Below are 20847 nucleotides of genomic sequence, written 5' to 3' on the forward strand. Positions count from 1 at the left end.
ACTGCTTTCAGGAGACTGGAGATCATTTCACTAGCAAGTTTTATATCGTAAAACTTAAGCTGTAAGTCTGTTAGGATTCGTATCTGTTTTTTCCAGCCAGCACATAATAATGCATAGGCGCAGTAGTACTGTAGGAGTTTGTGAATCGGTTGGAAGTTGTAAGATTTAAGGTAAAACCTTCAGTTGTGACTTCGGATCTTTAGTGAAATGGGCACTGTCCTTAGGTAAAGGACCGTAAGTCTACCCAACCGCCGGTAGGTGAGGACGGTCTGGTCTGGAGAGACTATAAAGTGGGGGTGGGGAGGTGGGTGGGGGGGGGGGGGGGGGGTGAGGGGTGGAGGCAAAAACATCTTGGGATAAGTTGATCGTAACTTTAGCATGACGCAACATGTTAAATCCGTATGACGTCATGCTGTATGGTGTATACACGCAAAAAATAATTTTTTTATTTAACAGAAAGTCTTATGTCTCAATGATGCTAGAATATATTCTGTTCTTAAATACAAAATGCTCTGTCACATTCAACATTACATCATGTTGGTCTACTACAATCTTGTATCGAATACAATGTATCGAATTAAGAGTATTTGTGTGCTATCTTTAACATAATAATCGACTGTAGCCTAATAACAGAAAACGTTCCTGCATCTCTCAGACAACAGACTTTCTATTACATTTAACAAAATTTTTTTTTTTTGAGTGTACATGTAGATGCCATCAACTGAGCCAATGATCGCTTTGCCCAACGGAGACCAAACGCTGGACTGAAAGTGAAAATGTATTCCGAAGAAAAACCTGCGTTGGTGGCAACAGGAAATCTCATCTACGCTGCCCAAAATATAGTTGCTGCATGTTTTATTTGATAAAGTTAATCTTAACTTTATACAAGTGCAAAACACAGCAAACATGACAACGGTAAAGTATATATGTATATACTTGTGAATAATAGGGAAATAAAGAAATTATTTTGAGTAATTTGAAATGATCCTCTCGAAATAGCGGCCGAAATAAATGCACGAGTCACAAGCGCACGTGCTAGACTCTTCAGCTGGGCACACTCGCACATAGGTGCCCATTCGCTTAATCTTGAGAGCGTTGGTGGCAATGTCGATGCATTTCAGCTGGTAAGACGATAGCAGGGATTGACTCTCCTCAACTTGATGTTCAAGGAACTTGATTCTCCCCTGACATTTCTCGTCTCTCTTCTCGTATATGGATGTCAGAGTTTTACAGTCCAGAGACGAGAAAAGATCAGTTGACTTCAGAGCTGAGAACGGTAGTTCCGCTGCTATATTCGTCGCCACCGAAAACATATGATCCAGAGAGTACAGCTGCGCCAGGTAAATATGCTGAACACAAAACCGCGAGATCTCGTTGGAATCTTGGAATTGCTCACCGGAAGCCTCCTGTAGAATGCGTTCCACGAGGAACTCTTCGCTGGCGTCTTTCAGCCACTGTATTTGGTACTCGTCGGTTAAAGGCAGAATTTTATAGACATTGTCATCTGAAATTCAAAGAAGATTTGGTATAAGCTTTGGTTTCAATGCGCAAAAAGCGCCTTATGTCGTGACTCTGCCTTGACTGGGATGGCTTATGTGCGTGTATTCGCATTATGTTGTTGCCAATTCATCTTTCATGGTACAGTTGGAGTATTTCTCAAAAATGGAGTATTTCTTCCATAACAGGGACCGATCTGTCAACAACGGCTAGGTCTAACGTTAGACGGCTTCGGGCGTGCAGGTTTAAGAACTCTATGTCTGTCCTCAACAGCAGAGGTAGAATGTTAAAATGTAAGTAAACCAAACCGTTTTTATTATTTTGGGGTTACATATGGGTTAAATTCTCCAGTTGTCTCCCCCTTTAATGGGGAGGAAACCATTAAGTAGACGCTAGCAGTAATCGAATTTCCTCTACAGATCCCTATACAATGCGGGTATTTTATGTCAGATTCGCTTGTTCGTGAAAATGCACACGTTACGTGAACAAAAGCTCAGGTACCAGAATTTATTCAGATTTGAACAGAAATATGTAAACCAATAATGGAGTGTGACGTCATTGATGCTATAGGCCTGCGATACTAAAATGGACCGTAAAGCCCGCCATAGATGCACACAGTTGACTGCATCCAATTAAACGAAACAATTCAGAAGATGTATTTTTATATACAGTTTTTGCTGGACTTTGCTCTACTGAAGCTTACTTCGCTTCTCTGTTTTCTCTCCCTTTAAGGATGCCTTACTAACCTGTGAGGGATTTTTTGCACGGCGGATAGACAAACTCGAGGAGTTCAACCACATCGCCGTGCACTTTCCCGGGTAAGTCCACGAAATCAACTCGCTTTTCCTTAAAGTCTCCAGAAAACATAGCCTTCCAGACCGGGGAAGCTAAAGACAGGACGGTCTTGTGAGCATGAATGGGCTTATCCTCCACAACCAGAGTGATGTCCGAGAAATGATCGGGCGAAGTGAAGTCCGCCAGGAGAGATAAGTCCTGGTTACCTCCCTTGTGAGCGTATTCGGTGCCCGCGTCGGACCCGTGTGACAGTAGTGATTTGGATTCGGCATTTTCTGACATCGTGTAACACGTTTTATTTACAAGAACATCTTACTGAAAGTAGAAGTATAAGGGAAAGAATCATGATTCAAATACAGACCATTTCTAACTTACAGCCGCAAGCGGAACAGCGAGAACTGGGTTTTGAAGACGCAACCTCTTTGGCCAAAGGCCTCTTGTATATTTTGAAGGAGAAAGTAACAAGCGTTTTGTTTGGAAATGTCCCTTGAGATTATTGACTTGGAACCCATTTGTATGTCGGTTTACGATTGGTATACGAAGGTCGGACTTGTCGCTTAAATCCCATACCATGCAGCCACGCGTAGGAAGCAAAGAATAAGTATGTGAGTGTGTGTGCATGTGCGTGTGGGGGGTGGGGTGTATGGGTGCGTGTGGGGTGGGAGTATGGGTGGAGTTTGGTGGCTGAACCGGGTTGGGCGTTGAACGGTGCGGTTGTATTTGATCACTCTTCCAGCCATTTAGGCGAACACCCAAGCGCCGCCATGCAGGCCTCCGGAAGCTCTAGGATCCAACCGAGGTAGATCATTTGAGCATGTTTCAAGAAAGACAAAATTAAAGATACTTTGGCATAAATTAAATTGATGGATGGTTTCCATTTTTCATAAATACTTTTACTTTCCGTGTATACAATACAAATGCAGGGGATATACGCACTGTAAGTAATGCAGTTTATACCCAATCATCACGTGCGGTTACACTGAACCATGTTTGTTGAACACGTACACAAACTGCTTTTACATTTCAACTGATCGTTAAAATAAATGCTAACCAGTGAGGGAATCTCAATATGTACAAATAAACAGAATAGAACTCATGTTTGTGCGGCTCATTGTCACGAGCTTGAATAAAATGGTCGACTTTCACTCCCAGTTTTGGGAAGCTGAGTAGGCTTTGGTCTTCATCAGCCCCATGCCCTGTTCTCAGGGAGATGGTGACAGAAAAGCGCTCGTACACTCAACAAATTAATCTGTTAATTTTAACAGAAAGTCCGTTGTCGTAGTGACGCTAGAATGTATTCTGTTATGGCAGCAGAATATTCTGTTAAATATAGCACATACATTCTATTAATTTAACTCAAAGATTCTATAAGACTATCAGTTTGTTATATTGAATATGACAGAATATTGTGTCAAAGTAGCAGAATGCATTCTAGCATCACTGAAACAAACGAATTTCTGTTAAAATTAACAGATTAACTCTTTGAGCGTAGGGACGTTTTAGTAGTAATAGATCATCAGTCTACCACCGATACGGTACATATGTGGTTAATATGGGAAAGTCTTTCATCTCCTCACCGAACGCCTGTGTTCTTACTCCTGCTTCCTTCACGCATGAGAGCTGTCGTATCACTAAATTGTAGCGATAAACATAAATCTGTTCAGATCTAGATTATTTATGCTCTAAGTTGTACCTGTAGCTAGGATCGCCATGCCCGTATTGGTCGTGTATGTCATGTGCTAAAGTTATAGTACACATAGCTTACCTTTACCTAAGTACGTTGCACAAATATGGCAGCTCAACGAAGACCGCATACAGCGATATATAAGCGATGCGGGCCGTTCAAAACCTATGACTTGTTCCAGATATAGGGCTGTACTCATGCAGTTCAGGCGTATTGTAGTTACGTGTATAAAGGCCACAGCCAGTGTAGAATACATGTGCATGTACATTTTAATAAATCGATTTTGCTCGCCATTAACAGCCATGGAATAAGTAACAGATGTATTCAGCGTCTCAAGGTGTGACATACATACATATATTTATACACAATCGATCACATAAATGTGGACGTACAGAAGGGGCAATAGCATCGGACTATGTTATGCGAAAGACACGGGTTCGATCCCGGGCCTGCTCATACCAAAGACTGGTGAATGTAGCACTGAGTGGTTTTGTTTTAGGTGAGCACCCGCGTCGCATCGATCTGGTGATACAAGCTGGCAAGCACAAATAAAAAGACACCAGCACCTGTAGTTTAATTTTAAACCTTCAGCTGGGACTTTTGTGTTGTCTTCTGCAACAGTATCATGGGTGGTATTGATCTTATATACCCTCATCATATACCCTATGGTCACTGTGATATATAAGTCATGGGGATCTCCCATGGTTTAGTACGCCAGCGCGGCGCAATGACACAGGAGCCTCACAACAAGCGGTCGCTGTGAGTTCAAGTCCAGCTCATGCTGGCTTTCTCTCCAGTCGTACGCGAGAAGGACTTGCAGGAACCTGTGGATGGTCGCGGGCTTTCCTCAAGCTCTGCCCGGTTTCCCCCAACCAATATTGTGGCTGGAGTCGTATAAGTGAAATATTGTTGAGTAGGACGTAAACACCTTTTAAATAAATAAATATATAAATCATGTCTTTCATTGTATGAATATCATTCAGTCATAAAATGCTCTTGAAAAGTGCTCCTTTGTACAGCTCTCTGTACTTGAAAGATTAGAAAACCGGATCAAAGTTAATGCTTATAAGTAATCATAAAATAAAATCAAGACCAAGGCGTCAAAACTGAAATTCTTGTACCAGTCGTCTACCAAAATGGACGTTCCAGTTATATAATCACAAGGCCAACAAAACAATGCCCAACAGAAACAACCAAAAGAACCGAGAAAGTATGTGAAGCATGAAATTAAAAGGGATTCACGCCGAGATAAAAAGTCATCAGTTTTCAGTGGTGCTGGAACGGCACACTGAATGCTGTGGGGTAATAAATGAAATTGGTGTCCGAGATAAAAAGTCATCAGTTTTCAGTGGTGCTGAAAAGGCACACTGAATGCTGTAGGGTAATAAATGAAATTGGTGTCCGAGATAAAAAATCATCAGTTTTCAGTGGTGCTGAAAAGGCACACTGAATGCTGTAGGGTAATAAATGAAATTGGTGTCCGAGATAAAAAGCCATCAGTTTTCAGTGGTGCTGAAAAGGCACACTGAATGCTGTAGGGTAATAAATGAAATTGGTGTCCGAGATAAAAAGCCATCAGTTTTCAGTGGTGCTGAAAAGGCACACTGAATGCTGTAGGGTAATAAATGAAATTGGTGTCCGAGATAAAAAGTCATCAGTTTTCAGTGGTGCTGAAAAGGCACACTGAATGCTGTAGGGTAATAAATGAAATTGGTGTCCGAATAGTATACCATGCTAGAATGTAAGTCGTCGATAATAAGATAATGACTAAAATATTAATGCATGTGAGATAAATTCGACGGAACGGAATTTTAATTTTAGCAGCCATTGTGTAAGAAGATCAATACCATTAGCCCACAACTGTCTAATACTCCATACAATCAAATGGCTATTATGCAGACGATACGATCATTGAGAAAATGTATGATTAACGGAACATATTGCATCAAAATTTTTAGTCAGTTGTGAGCTGGTAAAAATGTTTTGTTCCTTTCAGAAAGAAAACTTTATATTTCTGATCGTAACTTTGACCAGCAGCTATGAGATAATGCTATTGTTGAGGGAATGGTTTATTTGTCTATCCTTTTAAATTTTGAAATGTTACACAAGCTTATACAACCTAAAGACACAACTGAGATACATACATTTTTTAGATTTGAGATGCACATACTTTCGATTAACGAGAATGTGTTAACTGCAGCATGGGGCACAATTTACATACGCACCAATTGAGGTAGTGTGCTCGAAAACGCAGGCTTCGAGATCCGAAGTTACGAAAACAGAGTAACCTCCCTTTGCGACGTGACGTCGTTTTATTAGGCTGTACTTTATCAAGGGGTGGTGTATAGGATATAGAAAACTAATTAAACATGTCCAGACTAATTTTTTGAATTATGTTCTTGAAAATTATCATATTGTATATGTATAGTTTTAAACTCGAATACCCATGTTAAAAGATAGCCGAGTAGCCCTACTCTGTCGTTAATCGGTGACGTCATTTTGAATGGGAGACTTGAGGACGAGCTACACAGAAGGTCCAAATGGCAGTAGAACGCATCGCTTTTTTCTGTCACGTTGCGTTGCGTGTATACTTCATATATGTTTTGTGGTACACCGATAGTTGTGACGTAATTAGGGTAAGAACAAATGAGTCCACAGCTTTGGACCGTCTTGATATAGTCGAGAAGGAATTGGGGAGTCAGTCTGTTGTCATAATGACGTAACACGATATCGACGTATTCAGTATTCGCTGCTTCAGCTACGGCTTTAAGTCAAGATATCAGGTATCTGACGAATAAATAAATAAATAAACAATTTAAATAAATATATAAATGCATACGCCTAAACGCCGAATATGAATGAAAGCTACTGACTTTTTCTCTTTTAGATGATTTCTACCTATTTCTTCTGTAAGCCTTCTTAATTCTTTTGGTTGTTTCTGTTGGGCGGTGATTTAGAAAATGGCATTGTAATTATTGACCTGGAATGTCTATTATGGTTGATATGTCTGACATATCAGTTGCTTCCGTTGTTTCTCTTGACAATGTTCATCCTTGAGCAGCGTGCTGTCTAACCTCAGAGGGCTTTAACAGAGTAAATAACCACGCGTACATGTAGTTCTGCAAAATGAAATTGTCTTTATTCCTAAACCATGCTGGACCAGGTAAATTAACCGTGGTTGTCTTACCAGGATTGAGCACCATTTAGAAAACGAAAAATACCTCCACGACTTCCTGATATTTCCACAGGCGTGAAAATACACCATTAATGTTACATTAAAATGCACCTGTACAAAACATGCTAAGAATTCCGCACAAATGCACTTGAATTAAACAACCTATCAACAGGTACTATCTGTAAATCTTGTTTCAACGTGGTATAAAAACCCATTTAACATGCGTCTGATTGATTTGGGATAACAAAGTGTACCTTGATTGATAGAGGTCCGTTTTCCCCTTGAATCTTCGTGTATTTGTTTTGCTGAACTATGTTCAATGAATTTCCGGCAAACGTGCAGGGTGTGTAGACGTAAGCCATTGAATTTTAACCGGGCACGCTTTTGATTAATTAGTATTTATTGGATATTTGTCAAGTACTTAGGGTGGGGCGACCTTTCTCTGCACTCATCGGGGTGACGGCGAAGACGCGGAACTTTCTTCTTTAAGCACCAGTTAGATTAAATAAATATCACTGGCCTTTCCAGTTAAAGTGTTGTTAAAACATTGGAATTATTTCCCATATGGCTTTACCATAAGTTCATATTGAAATCCCAATACAGAAATAATAACAGCTGTTTCAGTGTCTGAGATTTAATATATAGCCTGTTGATTTATTCAGTGGTGATGATAGCAGCGACTTAGATATGGGTCCTTAAACTTTTTGGATGCCGGGGGAACATTGTTTCATGTTTAGTATAGCTAAACAGATTTATGTAAATTGATTGAAGCAATACTTATGTGAGAGTTTGAAGTAGTGAAATAAGTGTGAAATAAAGGAACAGTTGCTCTGACATATCATGGCCGCTTTGTCTCGCTATGTATCTTATACCATACACTCAAAAAAAATTAATCTGTTAACTTTAAAAGTAAATCTGTTACCAGAGTGATACTAGAATGCATTCTGTTAATGCAGCAGAGTATTCTGTTAAATATAACAAACATATTCTATTCATTCAACATAACCATTCTGTTAAACTAACAGGATATTATGTTGAATGTGACACAATATTGTCTAAAAATAGCAGAACACTTTTTAACATCACTCAGACAACAGACTTTCTGATAAATTTAACAGATGAATTTTTTGAGCGCATATATAATGTATGTTTTCGGAAGTGATCAAAGTGGTGCAACAAAATTTATAGTAGACACAGTTACTGCAAGGGCTGTCACTCCCTGTTTATTTATTCATTTATTTGATTGGTGTTTTACGCCGAAGGTGCGAAGGGCTGTCACTCCCTGTTTATTTATTCATTTATTTGATTGGTGTTTTACGCCGTACTGAAGAATATTTCACTTATATGATGGCGACCAGCATTATGGTGGGACGAAACTGGGGAAAACCCAAGACCATCCACAGGTTGCTTACCACGTACGGCCGGTCACTTCCTGATATATATATATATATATATATATATATATATATATATATATATATATATATATATATATATATATATATATATATATATATATATATATATATTAGGGGTAAATCACTGTCCTTGATAGAAATGATTATATCTGTATGGTGAGAGGTAGTCACCAAGGCAGATGTATTATAAGTGCGAAATAAAAAAAAAAACAAGACAAAACTATATCTGTATGGTGAGAGATAGTAACGCAAGCAGATGTAGTTTCGGAAGGGACGAATGTAATTCTGTGTATTTTAAGGTGTAAAGTATTTTCTTGCTGCCAGCCTGCCATCTTTGGTGTACAGGTGCATGCTTGATATCAAAATGATGGAAATTATCTAAACTTTGGGTAGATATGAGTTTTACTGAAGAAAGTTTGAAATTCTGGGCGAGAGGAGACAAGGAGACAGCTTTGGCGTTGCTAAGCACCCCTCCCAGCTGCCGGCATAGAAAGGTCCAGATTTTGACTGTCAACCTATGTCAAGATTTTTATGGCTTCTTTCTCACAGGCTGGGCCAGGTATGTCCCAAATGTTATTGGCTACGGAATGTTTGGGGCTGAGCTACAGCGCTAAGCGTTAACATTGTCGCTCATGGAAAATCAATGGGAGCCTGTGGCCATCTTACTTGCCTTCGGCAACAAGGAGGTACACTACATGCACTCTAAGGATTCCTTCGTCGTGATATGACTAAAAAATTGTTAAGTACGACGTTAAACCCCAAGCACTCATTCACTCAGTTTGCTACATTATAGATAGAAGTGTTGAGAGTATCACGTAGATTGTGCATCGTTCCTCTCTGACATAATTATAGTTTATGTCTGACAAAACATTTGCTTATTGTAACCTTGAAGAAGTCGAAGCCTTACCATGTAATTGTAAAACGTTTGATAGTGGATGTGTTATAAAATATAAAAAAACAAAACAAAAGCTGGACAAGTGTATTTTCGATGTCTTTATTATATCTGCAACTTATTCCACGGCTGAGGGTTTTCCATTTTCATAATCGATGGACATCTGCATGAACGTAGGAATAAAATATTGCGGCCTTATTGTGGCGAAGAGGGACACTGGAACGGGCAAAGATGTGCGAGGTTATCAAGTTAAATTCCATCTGGTGCTCCAGGCTTGCCGGCGTTTTGTTAAGTTCGATATCACTTTACAACTTCTTTAGGAATATTTGAGAAATACGGACGTATCCTTGGCCCTGTAATTAAACCTGGAGAGCATCTCTTCAGAGATTCTCAAGAAATGAGCAAATAAATCTTTTCATTGAATCAGAGAATAAATGTCTGTACGATCGGAGAAAATTACAGTCATAAAAAAACACAAGGTAATATTTTGCACTGGCCGAACTGTCAGTTTTTTAAATAACCGTCGTCGTTAATCGGCCACACCCTGACGCAATACATTCCTGCCATAGATCACCAGCGATTCATAAAGTGCCAATATCAGATATTAATTTAAGAAAACTCTCAGGTACATACATGTGAAATCCTGGTAACGAATGAGGTACCACAGTAAATACGGCTAATCCCCCGCCCTCATCCGACTTTGTGGTGCTTAGTGATTTGTCAGTGTTGGGGAAAATGTCACCTGACGCAAACAAACATCTGGATTCGTTCGATCTCACAGTAACCACTAAACACAATACCTGTGATTAATCCCCTTGAACGCTATTACATTGGCCAAGATTTAAAAATGTTCGCTTCTTGTTTTGGAATGAGTGAGTGAGTGCTTGGGGTTAACGTCGTACTCAACAATTTTTCAGCCATATGACGACGAAGGAATCATTAGGGTGCATGTACGTGTAATGTGCCTCCTTGTTCCACCGCTGTTTTATTTAGTGCTGCTTCACTGAGACGACTTACCGAAGGCAAGTAAGCTGCCCCGCCCGAGCCATTATAGTGATACAAGTCAACCAGTCACTATCCCCTTGGTGCTGAACGCCAAGCGAGGAAGTTACAACTTCCTCTTTTGAAGTCTTGGGTGTAAATCGATCAAGGATTGATCCTGGATCTACCGCTCCCAAAGCGTACGCTCTACCAACCGTGCTATCTGGGCCGGTCTTGTTTTGGAGGAGCGGACCTGGGTCGGGTGTTTGAAGGCGCTTGCCTTTCAATTGCTTGGACACACGAGATGAGGGTTCAAATCCTATCGTGAACACAGACTTTGTAGATTCTCTTGCTGTCTCTGCTTTTAAGGCCTTGGTGACAGTAAGCTGTCAACGACGCTCGTGTGGCTCTTTTCAAAGTCTAACGTTCGTTGAAAACCACTGGTCTTCCCCAAATCTGATGCGTGTATATGTACGTCACACATGGGAAAATTTGTCAGCAACTTCTCAAAAATCGGCTTTGTGACATTTTCTACGCGAATATAACAATGTGACAAATTCCAGGCTAAAGAGTACAGTTTATTTTATGGAATAAGCAAAAAGGGCAGTTGCCTGTTTACAGCTTCGGGCAAAAGTATTTACAACGTGTATATAAGAGGAGTAAAGTCGTTAGGGATTTTTTTCTGATGATTAAATTGGCAATAGAGAACGATCGAACGGAAGCATGTATATGGTATGCCAGTGGGACAGTTTTCTGCGGGTAATCCATGTTCTTCTATTCATAACACTAACTGCTGTCGGTTTAGCATCTAAATTAAAATACGCATTTGATAATACAGTTAAAGAGTGTTACATTGGACATCTGACTACATATAACTATGGCGATACAGTACCGTCAGGTTTTAGTCTGTATTCAAACCTTTATTGCCAACGGTTTAATTGTGCTAACCATTGACACAACGAAGAGAAGACCACGCGGAGGGTAAAAGCAAAGAATACAGGCTGACTATGCTGTTTTACACATGAGCAAAACGACCTCACCGCACAGACAAACCCGTATTTCCGCGAAGTAGGTAGTTGGGCCAAACTCATGTACAGATAGAAACCAATGTTAGCTTTGGTTTGGCCTAATAACGGTACACCTAAACAGTAATTTAAAAAATATTCGATTGCGCTTCTGCAGGTCTTGAAGATCTGTGTTCAGCCCCGCCCGGTGCTTCGTGACGTAAGCTAAAGTTTATCACTACCTATATATACACCCCGGCCCTGAGGTGTTTGGGGACCGCGAGCTAAGGTGGGCCTGTCTGCGACGATCTCACCTGGACGTATTCAAGGTAATAGACAGAATATTTATGCGGGACAAAGAAAGCTGACAAAGACAAAGAAGAGTAGACAATTGCTATACAGGGAACCGAGATGGAGATGGTATTCACTTTGGTGATTATTGCGGCAATGTGCTTGGGTTTTAACAAAGGACACACGGTGAGTGGGGTTTTCTATCATTGTTCACTACACGTTGTCAACCAGTCTTCTGTCATATGAAACAGCATATCATTGAAGAGTGCTGAGCTGTAGTACTTCAGGATCTGTAGCATTTGCTTGGTCGGACTGCATTTTGCAGATGGCTTCAACCCTGTGCTACACGGAGTTAAAGGGAAAATTGTACTTTACACGGATGTCATACTTCAAGCGAGAATTTCATTCTTATTCCTTATTTGAATTCCACCAGAATGTTTGCGTTTTCCTTTAATCTCCACACCTCATAGGCTTATATATATATATATATATATATATATATATATATATATATATATATATATATATATATATATATATATATATATATATGGTTCACGTATATTAAGAGGTTTTGAGTTAAAAACAAACATTCGAATAAAATGATGTTTCAGAACTTGAACCTCTTTGAGTGTTAAACGAAATAAGAAGCGGGCAGTGTACGAAGGGGTCTTGTACTAATACATTTAGAAATGGTGTATACCTATAGCGAAATGCATGTACCGGAATACCGGCATAATTTTCCAATTCATCTACTTCCGCCGCCGGTAGGATTACGTTTGTCAGATATCTGGCGAATGGTTTCTTACGGTCACTCGGGTTTCTTCTACCAATGGGTCTTACATCTGTGATATAAGTGAAAAGTTCTAGGCCAGAACGTACATCCAGTACGTACAGACATGAATGAATTCTGCTATGTCTGCCTTGTATACAGGCATTAGTTTTAAAATTATTTAAGCGACTTTGTTAATTCATGAATCACCCTATAACACCCTACATACAACATCCGGTTTAGGAATCGCCCCAAAGAAATATCTCCAGCTAGAAGACGTCGTTTGTAATCTTGTCTCGAGCACATAATCTTGATTATTGAATTACTTAATTAAAGAATAACCTTTCTTTCTATGGTCATTAAATATTTATATTTTATGTAAGTAAATGAAGCGAATTGTTGCTGTCAATACCACCTTAGCAAAACATTGCACAGTAGCACTGTATGTGCATTAACCGCAAACCAGTCCTTCTTTCAGAAATGGATAACATTAACATTTATACTGAATGCACGTATCCAAGAATATTTCACTCAGGCGACCACGGCCAGCATTATGGTGGGAAGAAACCGGGCTGAATGTATTGTGCTCGTGCTTTCAAGTAGCGCGTGAGTGCAATGAAAGTGTACTGGATAAAAGTTAACCAGCTACCTAGACTTGTCCTCTAATTGTCATATTCTTGGTGTATTCTATTCAGATCGGGATTGTTTCTAAGTCTATGTACAAGCCAGTCACACCAGGCTGAATAGTTTGTACTCATATCACGCCAGCAATTTAACGACAGGCAAAGTGTAGAAACATAAAGATTAATTTAAGATTTGGTTCAACAAAAAGTTTTTGTTACCCAGCAATAAGGGCAAAACATGTCACGTGGTTCGTGAAGGTTTGCAATGAGGGCTGAAATGTTACCAAATATACTCATAGATTGTACATTGGACAGGTGACATAATTGCACCGCAATATGTCAGTGTTGTTTAGGATAACGACATGTCACTTTTATATAATATGCTTCATTTGTGAGACATCAGGCATGAACACGCTCTCATTTTTCCTTCGCTTCCCAGTGAAGACAAACGGTTACATAGATTTGTGTAATATCCAAATAATCACATAATATTTTCAGTTAGGTAACCCTAAATCTACATATACATGGTCTTTGCTATTGTCTGTGGAAAAATTTTGGTTAAAACAAGTAAATAAATAAATAAATACATACATACATACATAAATACATGAATCGGCAGTGTGTAAAGCACTCTTCATCCGCCATTAGACAGCAAACACACAAACTCGCACAGTCTGTTGCTAATTTGGATATTTCAGGTAGTTCAATTTTGTTTCAATCCATTCCAGTTTCACCAGGAAATGTCCAAGGCCGAGCTCGTTCATTACTTCGGAACGCCAAATTTGCAAAATGGTAAGTTGCATGTACCAGTTTGTTGTTCGAATAATTATCAGTTACAAGGATCTCTCTGAGTCATTCTAAGTGTATGTCTGTCGGTCGGTTGGTTGGTTTCTATCTTTTAACATGGAATATAATTAAGATGTACATCTCAGAGAGAAAAAAAACAGGGTCGCGACTACAGTGTGATCAAATGGTCACCTGTAATCGATGAAATACGGCCTCTCGTCAGTTTACCTCAGGTAGGGTTTTATTCTAACTGTTCATGTATAAATAGTAGCAAATTACACGTTAAGCGGAATTGGGTAAAAAAATGCAGTGATGTTAATTGCAATTTTTTAGACGTCACTGGCCTAGAATTACTCAAAATGCTGTGTTGTCATCAGATTTAGCATACAATAACTGGCAGTGACTCAACGTTGGGCCTAAGTGTAAGACGACATTAACGTCTTTGGAGATGTCGTGTATGTACAGCTATTGCAAATTTGCGCTTAATGCATATATCAGGCTGTGCTCCTGTTTTTATTCTAAGAGCTGTTCTAATTACAGCTGATGTGTATCTTTCCAGGGACATTACAGCTCTTGCTGGTTCCGTTACGGTTTTTATCAGAAGATTTTTTTAAGTCCCTCGAGAATTAGGGCCGTAGATTTCTCAGGGAGATTTGGTTTCCTCCCTCCATAAAAATAGCTACCGTAACATAAGTCCAACTATTTGAATATGGCTTAAAATGGCAATCAAATATACACGTAAATAAATAAATGGAAATGAGCGACGTGAAGAGACTACCTCAGAAATCGCTGTTTGGATGAAAATGTAAAATGTTGTGAGTTATTTGAAATATTTACTTATTTATTTGATTGGTGTTTTACAACGTACTATCCTTAAAAGTTACGCATATGAATTTGTAAGTAACTAAGTAGAACCCATAAGCTCTAGAAGTCTCATTCTATTTGTCTGCCCCAAGGCCCCTGTGGCCGAGATATTTAGCATGCCAGCGCCACGCATTGACCTAGGAGCCCCTCACTAATAAAGTGGCTATGACAAGCAAAAATCCAACTCATGCTGGGGTCGACCCTTTGCAGGATGTCACAGATGCTGCGAATTTGGGCTGTTTAGCTGCGACCCGGGGCTCTATATAGAGCCGCTCTCTGGCAGTGGGATGGTCGGCCCGTCAGTCGAATTTTAAACGGCTTATGAACTTGTGCAAAATTTCCAGTATATGATCTTGGTCTGTCTCTTTACCTCTCCCAAAAGCTGTATAGTTTTAGCGCTCCTTGTGTCTACGACGTCGTCACTGCTAATATAAAGTGAAAAATACATCATTTCGACCATTTGAATCGTGAAAAAATACGTCGCTATTGATTACTTGTTTGATTGTTGTTTAAAGGCAAAGACAGCACCTGGCTAAAACATATTTCAATCGAAAGCATTAAACTCAGTTTTCTAATCATACTTTGTTTTTTTAATGAGATTTCGCCGAATAACATGCAGAACAAAATGACAATACTGCACAAATAGCAGGTATGAGTAGAGTCAGCCATCTTGAGAATTATTTCCAGTCAAACACGTTGCTATCAGATTGCGCGGCCTAAGCTGTGACGTAGCTTTTACCCATTCACCCTATAAAGTGACATGTGACAACACAGAACTACCACATAAGACATCATTTTGAGATCGTTCACAAGGATTTAGCTAACCGAAGGGTCACATCACAGTGTTGAGAGACGGGTCTGTATCATTTACGGACCACCACAGATGTAAATTCAATTTATTTACAAGCCGTGTAATATTCAGTGACGGTATCACATACTATGCCATGCAATAGCATACTTGCTCGGCCCATATCACATTCATCTCAGCAACACAGCCTGGGTCTACATAGTCACTCTGTTCAAGTTATTCAAATACATTTTTGTCGTTCATTGTAGCGTTTTAGTCAGCAGTTTCTAAATAACAAATAGAGTCAGTGCAAAATTCAGTAAGAATGCCGGAGGTTTATGGAGATGCGAATTCCTGAAACACCGTTTTCAAGCTGAGGTTCTTTCTCTGACGTCCGCGATAACTAGGTCAGCACTGCTTTCATCTTAGAAGCCACTGATACAAAACTGAAGCATGACATCCAGCGACAATTGAATGCCTAGATCAGCCTAAGTGGTGGTTAGATTTATTTCCAATTGTTTCAGAACTGAGCACGAATCTAGTTGTACAACAGTGCTGATGTAATTTGGAAAACATTTAATAGCGGTCAAAATCACCAGCACAACCCTTAAAGAGGCTAAGACCTGTAACAGGAATACCCCGACCATGTATTAGCTGGCTATTCAAACAGGGTCGCTGGAGTCCCCTTGTTAATGATATAGTAGGCCTGTTGTATCTAACCTTAAGGAGTGCAAGAAATATCCTTCCAGTATGACCAGTTTCCGAGTAAACTATATTTATCATTTGGGCCTTCATCGCCGAAGTGTAAAACTTTCATCGGCCATAGGCTACTGCTTAGACTATAATGCGGAATATACCTTCGAGGTTAGAAAACTAGAGTACACATGACGTCACATTGCTCTCGATAATGGAGACATGTTGAAGCTGTGGCAAGACGAAGTTTCACTAAACTTTTACTGGGTTGAAAGAAAATCTAAAAACGATATTGAATTCCCTTTTAAGACACTTTGAATGGTAGCCTTTTAGTGGAAATAAATATCAGTTAGGTGCTGTCTTTCACGTTAACCCCATCGTAAAGTGCTTTTCAGCTATACCATGGCGGTCGGTTTTATGATTGGAAAAAGCGGGAATGCCCGATATAAACCACCGGCCTTTGTAAAGTTACTGACAAACTTTCCTATGTGATAGGTACACCAGATGTACACCATATTGGTGGAAGACAAGTAGTCTTTAAGGTCATAGAGGGCACAACGGCCACACGAACGTCATGGATTTTTTTTTTTTTTTTTTTTTTTGGATTGGTGATTTACGCCGTACTCAAGAATATTTTACTTATACGACGGCAGCCAGCATTATGGTGGGTGGAAACCGGGCAGAGCCCGGCGGAAACCCACGACCATCCGCAGGTTGCTGGCAGACCTTCCCACGTACGGCCGGAGAGGAAGCCAGCATGAGCTGGTCTTGAACTCACAGCGTCATGGACTTCTTGTCACTAAAGCCCCACAAACGGTGGGAGCGGGGGCTGTTACATACATGTAGTAAAGTCGTATGTCAGAACATTTCACTTATTTGACGGCTGTCGTTTTCATGGATGAAGGAAACTCTAGTGATAGAAGTAGTCGGTGGAGACAGAGAAATCTGGGTAACACTTTGTCCGAAGCTTTGTCTGTCAAATGTTGTAATGATAATGATATTTTGTCGGTAGTTTTTCTACACACTATCACTACCGCGTTAAAAGATAAGCAAATAAGCCGGTTGAGAAGACTGAGCCGTAAATCGGTAATGAACCAGTTCATGTACCTCCTGTGTCCAAAGTTTTATAGGCGAGATGTCAACTGTGTTGTCATTACCCGTCTGTAGTCAGTTCAAATAGGTTATTTGCCTTTATACCTTTCTATCATTGGCTCGATTTTTTCTGATTTTCAGCTGAGTTGATGTAGGGCTGAGATTTGTTTTCATAAACAGTTACGTCAGGGTGACTAAGATTGAAGTAGTATCACGCGTCAAAGCTTTTTCATGTTGCTTTCAGGGCGTGAAAAGGGCCGTCAAATTGCACTACTCGATTAAATTGCATTAAACTTTGACAGGGTAAAGAAAATGTATTTCCTGACCCCTGGCAGATCGGTCTTTCTTCTTGACGAACGGCTTGTGATAAATGACAACTCTAACGCACGAAGCGTGTTGTGTTTCGTGCCTTTAGACCCAGGATGAGCACTTTGCGTGTGAGGTCTAACTATTATAAACTTTGTAATTCTGACACCCTCGAGTGCTAAGATAACGATATATTTGCCACACCGTCGGGTGTGTTTTGTTTGGATAGGATTAAGAGATGGTAAGTTCCTACGCACATTTTGTACATCAATCTGTAGATATCATTATGATCGCATAAAACATTTACAAGTGACAGTGTAAGGGAAAACCCAAACTTTGTATTATATTGCATATTGAGGTAAAACTAGTTCATGGTCATTTTTGAAGCTTTAACTTTAGCAGCCGTGCTTTGCTGTCAGTTCTTCCCTTTAATGACGAACATGACATGCGCAGACAAAGTAGGGAGTTAGTGGGTGAGGTGAGGGGTTTTTAATATTGCAAAAAATTACTACTAATACTTTGGTCACATCAGAGAATGTTCGACATCTAACAAATTAAGTTCTACAATTGGAGCAGTTTAAAAGGTTAAAATACTCTTTATCAACATCTGTGTGAAATATCTTTACTTTTCTGTAACACCACAGCGGCTCCTTTGCGATGCATGACTTCAAATAATGTAATAAACTTTTGATAACACAGCTTTATTCCGTGCATTAGCTAGATAAAACGATAAAGGGGCTATCCTTAATTAAACTCTTAATCAGTTTAAATAATGTTTGATGATATTGAAATCTCTCACACCGTTTCATTCATAGACACATATATATGTTTCGTTGTTTAACACCATACACGAGTATTTTCTACTTCCATAATCATCATCAGTGTTATGGGTGGAGGAATCCGGAGAGCCTGGAATAAACCACCAACGTTTGGCAAGTTAGTGACAAACTTTTCCCACATGTGACGTACATATATGTACACCATATTGGGGAAAGACAAGTCCATGGTCTCCTACAGGACACATTATTTTTGGTTCATTTCAAATGATTTTTGAACAACAATAAAAGTCTACAGTAAAGTATGCGAAAACGTTGTTCTGAGCAAAGCGATCATTTGAAATGACATTTAAGCAAATAAAATTAATTGATAGGGACAGAAGTCTAATACTGTAGAACTTTCAATTTAAGTGGCATTTTACCAACATTAAAGGAAGTTTGTAGCGACCAAGGACAGCATTTCAATTGATTTCTTTTCACTCCTTATAAAGCTTTTAGCCACTTGGAAAGGATTTCAGTCCTGTCAATAGTGCATTTAAGTTAATTTTTTTGGTAAATGACAATTGTTAAATGTGCACGGTAACATTAACAATTAGGACAGTGTGTTGTAGCGACACATATATCAGTTACAGGCAGCGTTGAGTTTCAACAATACATAGTGCTTTGTTCATACTAAAATCTCATATCTTCTGCAGAGATCTTTTGCAACGCTATATATCTGCCTGTATTAAACTGTTATGCTTATGTCTGAAGTACTTAGTGATTAAAACACGAATTAAACGCATTATCTGTTGTTCTTAGTCTAGCGATGACTAGAAAGCGTTCATTGTGGCAACATTCTTAAAAAAAACGTTGCTAAGCAGTTTGGTAGGGTTGTGTTGAATCCCGCTTTGCGCTAATCAGAATCGTCTTGTTTACATGCACCGATCGAAACATAATCAGAGTCTCTTCATTGTCAAACTTCCATGAACAGGGCCATGTGATGCCGAACAAGATTCTATTAGTATGGCGTCTACCAACTACGCATTCCACAATATACCAATACTACAAAATAGTTGGCAAATGTTCACACGTAACCGGTGAAACAAGGCCGCTTATAAGTTTAACCAAGTTAGGGTTTTGTTCTAACTGTTCATACAAATAGTAACAATTTATACGCCTCCACTAACGCCATGGCTTACGCAAATAGGTAAAATATATACAGTGATGTTATATTCGACTTCACTGCTCTAGAATTGTTCAAAATGCTGTATTGTCATCACATTTGATATACAAACACATTAAGTCGTGGCTAAGGGGGTAAGCACGCCAGCACGGCGCAATGGCACGGGAGCCTCTCACCAAGGTGGTCGCTGCGAGTTGATGCCCAACTCATGCTAAGGAGAGGAAAATTTAAATATCAACCAAACACCATTGAAAAGTGTATGCATTTCCTCGCAGGTTCCTGCCATTAAAATTCTAATATGTACCTCAAGTTGATAAATTATAAATAAAGTTAGCGCCAACATCCGCTGTGGGCGACTCCATTTTGCCCAAGAACTAGCCCTAGCCCTTCTGTGTTAGGAGGAGAATTGCCGTCGGAAACCGCCGAAGTGCAGTTCGTACATTTCCGGTAGAACTCTTCTCCCTAGCAGGTAGCGATCAATACAGTTCGTTTTCCGCTTGACCATCGAGAAACCGGAATGTTGGAAGTAGGTTCCGAGTTTACACGAACAAGCCGGTAGTTTTAACCACTCTCATTGACTGAGAGGCAATACACCCCCAGCATAGATTACAGGGTGTTAGAGATTGAGGACCTATTTATGCCAGCTTTGCTGTTTTTTGGCTTTACGTGTATGGCGGAGAAAAATCGCAAACTTATGCAGTAGGCACCATCAGAAAGAAAAAAAATGTGCTCTTTTCAGCTTATAGTATAATTTTTTAAGTTTTCTTCTCCTTTAATGCAAAAGTGGGCCTCCGTGGCTCAGTCGGTTAGCGCTCTAGGACAGCGTAATGACCCAGGAGTCTTTCAACAATGCGGTCGCTGTGACTTCAAGTCCAGCTCATGCTGGCTTCCTCTCCGGCCGTACGTGGGAAGGTCTTCCATCAACCTGCGCATGGTCGTGGGTTTCCCCCGGGCTCTGCCCGGTTTCCTTCCACCATAATGCTGGCCGCCGTCGTATAAGTGAAATATTCTTGAGTACGGCGTAAAACACCAATCAAATAAATAAATAAATAAATAAATAAATAATGCAAAAGTGACCAGATCTCAGGAATACATATTCCACATATTCCATCTCTATTCATGCAGGAATGCAATATCAGAACTCTGACTTCAGTTTATATTTGAAAAACAATTTTAGAGCCCATCTTCGGGTGTACGAATTAAAATTATAGCAAAACAACATAAAAATAACAAAAACCACATAAAT

At 39.7% G+C, this 20847-nt stretch overlaps 2 protein-coding genes across 2 annotated transcripts in view; one reads left to right on the forward strand and one right to left on the reverse strand.

Moving 5' to 3' along the window:
- Nucleotides 1–962: 962 nt before the first annotated feature.
- Nucleotides 963–4081, reverse strand: LOC135481020 (kelch-like protein 2). The gene is made up of 3 exons (XM_064760951.1): nt 4058–4081; nt 2244–2607; nt 963–1504 (listed from the first exon to the last, which is right to left on the reverse strand). Exons 2-3 carry the CDS (start codon nt 2572–2574, stop codon nt 963–965), a joined length of 873 nt encoding a protein of 290 aa, XP_064617021.1. The 5' UTR covers nt 2575–2607; nt 4058–4081.
- Nucleotides 4082–11857: 7776 nt separating this feature from the next.
- The window catches only part of LOC135481021 (A disintegrin and metalloproteinase with thrombospondin motifs 6-like), a 51022-nt gene continuing 42032 nt past the window's right edge, over nt 11858–20847 (forward strand). The window contains exons 1-2 of the mRNA XM_064760952.1: nt 11858–11923; nt 13861–13924. Of these exons, the coding sequence (XP_064617022.1) occupies nt 11858–11923; nt 13861–13924 (130 nt within the window). The remainder of the gene's footprint in view (nt 11924–13860; nt 13925–20847) is intronic.

This window comes from Liolophura sinensis, chromosome 13 (genome assembly GCF_032854445.1).
Source record: "Liolophura sinensis isolate JHLJ2023 chromosome 13, CUHK_Ljap_v2, whole genome shotgun sequence".
Classification (NCBI taxonomy): Eukaryota; Metazoa; Mollusca; class Polyplacophora; order Chitonida; family Chitonidae; genus Liolophura; species Liolophura sinensis.